At 45.0% G+C, this 3,982-nt stretch overlaps 1 protein-coding gene across 1 annotated transcript; it reads right to left on the bottom strand.

The window, feature by feature from the left end:
• hsp70.L (heat shock 70kDa protein L homeolog) lies at positions 1 to 1,932 on the bottom strand. The gene is given in 1 exon segment (NM_001127675.1): positions 1 to 1,932. A coding segment is annotated over 1 exon segment (1,932 nt).
• Between the last annotated feature and the right edge of the window lie 2,050 nt (positions 1,933 to 3,982).

The raw sequence follows: 3,982 nt of genomic DNA, 5'->3' as shown, positions 1-3,982 counted from the left end.
TTAATCAACTTCTTCTATAGTTGGACCCGAGTTGCCACCTTGTCGGGCCTGAGCACCACAGCTAGAACCTGGCATGCATCCTGGCACACCACCTTGATACAGTTTTGTAATAATGGGCTGGCATACTTTTTCTAGATCTTTCTGCTGGAAGGCATACTCTTCTTTCTCAGCCAGCTGATTATTCTCCAGCCAGGAAATGACCTGTGTGCACTTCTCTGAAATTGTTCTCTTGTCTTCATCACTAATCTTGCCTTTCACGTTTTCATCTTCCACCATACTTTTTAAGTTGAATGCATAGGATTCTAGTGCGTTTTTGGCATCAACCCTTTCTCTTTGAGCATCATCATCAGCCTTGTACTTTTCTGCCTCCTGTACCATCTTTTCAATGTCCTCTTTACTCAGCCGCCCTTTGTCATTTGTGATTGTGATCTTATTCTGTTTGCCAGAGCTCTTTTCCACAGCAGACACATTTAGTATGCCATTAGCATCAATGTCAAAGGTGACTTCAATCTGAGGTACTCCTCTGGGAGCAGGGGGGATTCCACTTAACTCAAATTTCCCCAAAAGGTTATTGTCTTTGGTCATAGCCCTCTCTCCCTCAAACACCTGGATAAGCACCCCAGGCTGATTGTCAGAGTATGTGGTGAAGGTCTGTGTCTGTTTGGTTGGGATTGTTGTGTTGCGCTTGATGAGCACAGTCATTACTCCTCCTGCTGTCTCCAAGCCCAGTGACAGAGGTGCAACATCCAACAGAAGTAAATCTTGCACATTTTCTGATTTGTCACCCATTAGGATGGCAGCCTGTACAGCAGCTCCATATGCCACAGCTTCATCAGGATTTATGCTCTTGTTTAGCTCTCTGCCATTAAAGAAGTCTTGAAGCAGCTTTTGCACTTTAGGAATGCGTGTGGAACCCCCCACAAGGACAATCTCGTGTATCTGAGATTTGTCTAACTTGGCATCTCTCAGAGCCTTTTCCACAGGTTCCAAGGTACCCCTGAAGAGGTCAGAGCACAGTTCTTCAAAGCGGGCCCTGGTGATGGCTGTGTAGAAGTCAATACCTTCAAAGAGGGAGTCAATTTCAATGCTTGCCTGGCTGCTGGATGACAGGGTGCGCTTTGCTCTCTCACAGGCTGTTCTCAGCCTCCTTAGAGCTCTTTTGTTCTGACTGATATCCTTCTTGTGTTTTCGCTTGAATTCCTCAACAAAGTGATTCACCATACGATTGTCAAAGTCTTCTCCACCCAGATGAGTGTCGCCGGCTGTTGCCTTCACTTCAAAGATGCCATCATCGATAGTAAGGATGGAGACATCAAATGTTCCTCCTCCCAAATCAAAAATAAGCACATTTTGCTCCCCTCTGGATCCTTTGTCTAAGCCATAAGCAATAGCAGCTGCTGTCGGCTCATTGATGATTCTCAAAATATTCAGTCCTGCAATGACACCGGCATCCTTGGTGGCCTGTCTCTGGGAATCATTAAAGTAGGCTGGCACAGTGATAACAGCATTGGTAACAGGGTGGCCCAGGTAAGCTTCTGCTGTCTCTTTCATCTTTGTAAGCACCATAGAGGAGATCTCCTCAGGGAAGAAGCTTTTCTCTTCTCCTTTATACTCCACTTTGACCTTAGGCTTCCCCTCATCGCTCACCACTTGGAACGGCCAGTGCTTCAAGTCACACTGCACTACAGGATCATTGAACTTTCTCCCGATCAGTCTCTTGGCATCAAACACTGTATTCTGGGGGTTCATGGCCACTTGATTCTTGGCTGCATCGCCAATCAGCCTTTCTGTGTCTGTGAAAGCCACATAGCTGGGAGTGGTGCGATTCCCTTGGTCATTAGCGATGATCTCTACTTTACCATGCTGGAAAACACCAACGCAAGAGTAGGTAGTGCCGAGGTCAATGCCGACTGCGACTCCTTTGGTTGCCATATTTGCTCTCCTTACAGTTTGCTTCACGCTTTTCGCTAGAATATGCGCAGCTGCGTCTTTGCCCAGTAAGTATCGCTGTGCAATTGCTCTTCTCTGTCAGGTTTCACAAGTTTCTGCTTAGATTCTGCTACTTCCACATCGCTTCAAATCCGCTGTATTTATACAGAACGCTGAGAACAGATTAGCCAATCAAGGCACAGTACACTCCACGCCAGCCACGGTCACCTTAGCAACCGACCCGAAGTTTCCCGAGGCTTCCATTTCGTTAGCCAATCAGCAACCAGTTTTGCCTATGAGATCACCCGAAGAACTTTCACGAGCTTTCCGGCAGTGTCACGGTTGCTGAGTTAGTCACAATCGCGGAAGATTCGCGAGCTTTCTGGAGAGAAACTGTGTAACTGTGAAAGGAAGGTTGAATGAGCTGCTAGTCGGTTAGCGCTGGCTGAACGTAATGGATATTTCTAAAGCGGTATAGATGTCCTTCCCATCAATCCAATTCCTGCCAAACTGAGCTCACTTTCATAAACATATTTGGACACTCACTGTTGCAAACTTGACTGTTGCCATGATTCCACTGTGGTCACTTCTAGAAGAAATTGTCTGGACTTGGATATTCAGATGGGCAGTGGGCTGCTAAAATCTCAATTTAGATTAAGAAATGGATAGTGTCCAGTGTTGGGAAATTGGTGGCATTATTTAAAATGTTGTGCAACAATTAGCTGTTTGCGCCTCCTCTGATAAGGAGTAAGGGAACTTACCAGAGTGGTAAATACAGTAGAGCCCACATTTTTCAGGGGACCATGGAAAAAATGTAAAATCCAGGAAAATGTAAAAGAAGGGGTAAATGTGCTAAGGACATATAAATGTCAACTACTGTATGTCCAAGCCTGTGCTGTTAATAAATAAGCTTGAATGCATGTGTAGTGCTGCCCCAGGGTCCCATGTGAGAACAAGGGACACAGATAAGGATTAAATGTATTTCCCTGGTGCCAACATACACTCAGGCCCGGAGTGGGAGTGCTGCAAATTCCTTGGATCCACCATTTGTTTAGCCCAGAGCCAATTAATGGCTCATAATGAGGGACCTATGCAGACATTTTGGGAGAGAACTGTATTAACAGGCTCATGTGTTCCATTACTTGGAACCGTTTCTAACCTGCCACAGATGTTGGTCAAACAGGCAATTTGGCTGGCCCCATACACAAAAATAGATTCCAGATGGGTAAAACAAGGGATCATTTCTTGAGGATACTTTAGTCAATAGTTATAGCGGATGAGAAGTATGATGGTGAGCCCTCTATCCCATGGAGTAACTCCCTATCAGTGTAGCCCTTGACCTGGGGGGAGGTAGTTAGGACCTGCATCTCCATTGTACTCTCACTTCTGCCTGAACCTGAGTCATGAGATTTATGCACTTGCAGACATTGAGGGGAGGGGTAGAACTACAAAATAAGCTGGAGGGGGTCCTAGGTGCACCAGGTTACATCACTGTCCCTGTTGGCCATGAGCAAATTGGCCATTTTTACATTAAAACAGCACTGCCCATACACAAACCAATAAGGAACCGACTTGTGTGAAGGGTCAAGTGAGCATTTTATGTTGGCTTATGTGTGTCTGGGCAACTTTACTCCCTTTAGCTATCACATAGCTATTCTCCCTTATGCCTTGCACATGTAGTTGGGAATTATTGGCCATTCACACTACAATTTTTTCCAGCTTCTGTAGCTGCACAAACTTGGTACCAATGGACAGTTGGCCAGGACCAACCAAGACAGAGGGCTCAAGTTTAGATCTTTCATCTGCTATAACTTTAAAATGAAGCACTCCTCTCTAACAACACAGGTGTTATCTGAAGCCGTGTTCAAGTTCTACAGACAAGAAGTTATTTATAAAAGAATTAATTTATAAATGTTTTATTCTGTTTTCCCATTTTGGTAAATATGTTAACTGCTTCCACGGCCATTGGTCCAGGGCAGTGCATTTTGGCTCTGTGTAAACACAGACTATTTCTTTATTGTGTGTCTTATTATACATTTATTGGGGGCAGTTG

The sequence above is a fragment of the Xenopus laevis genome, chromosome 8L (genome assembly GCF_017654675.1).
Source record: "Xenopus laevis strain J_2021 chromosome 8L, Xenopus_laevis_v10.1, whole genome shotgun sequence".
In the NCBI taxonomy this organism is placed as follows: domain Eukaryota; kingdom Metazoa; phylum Chordata; class Amphibia; order Anura; family Pipidae; genus Xenopus; species Xenopus laevis.
The sequence above is the reverse complement of the archived record's forward strand: the minus strand, read 5'-3'. Positions and strand labels throughout refer to the sequence as shown.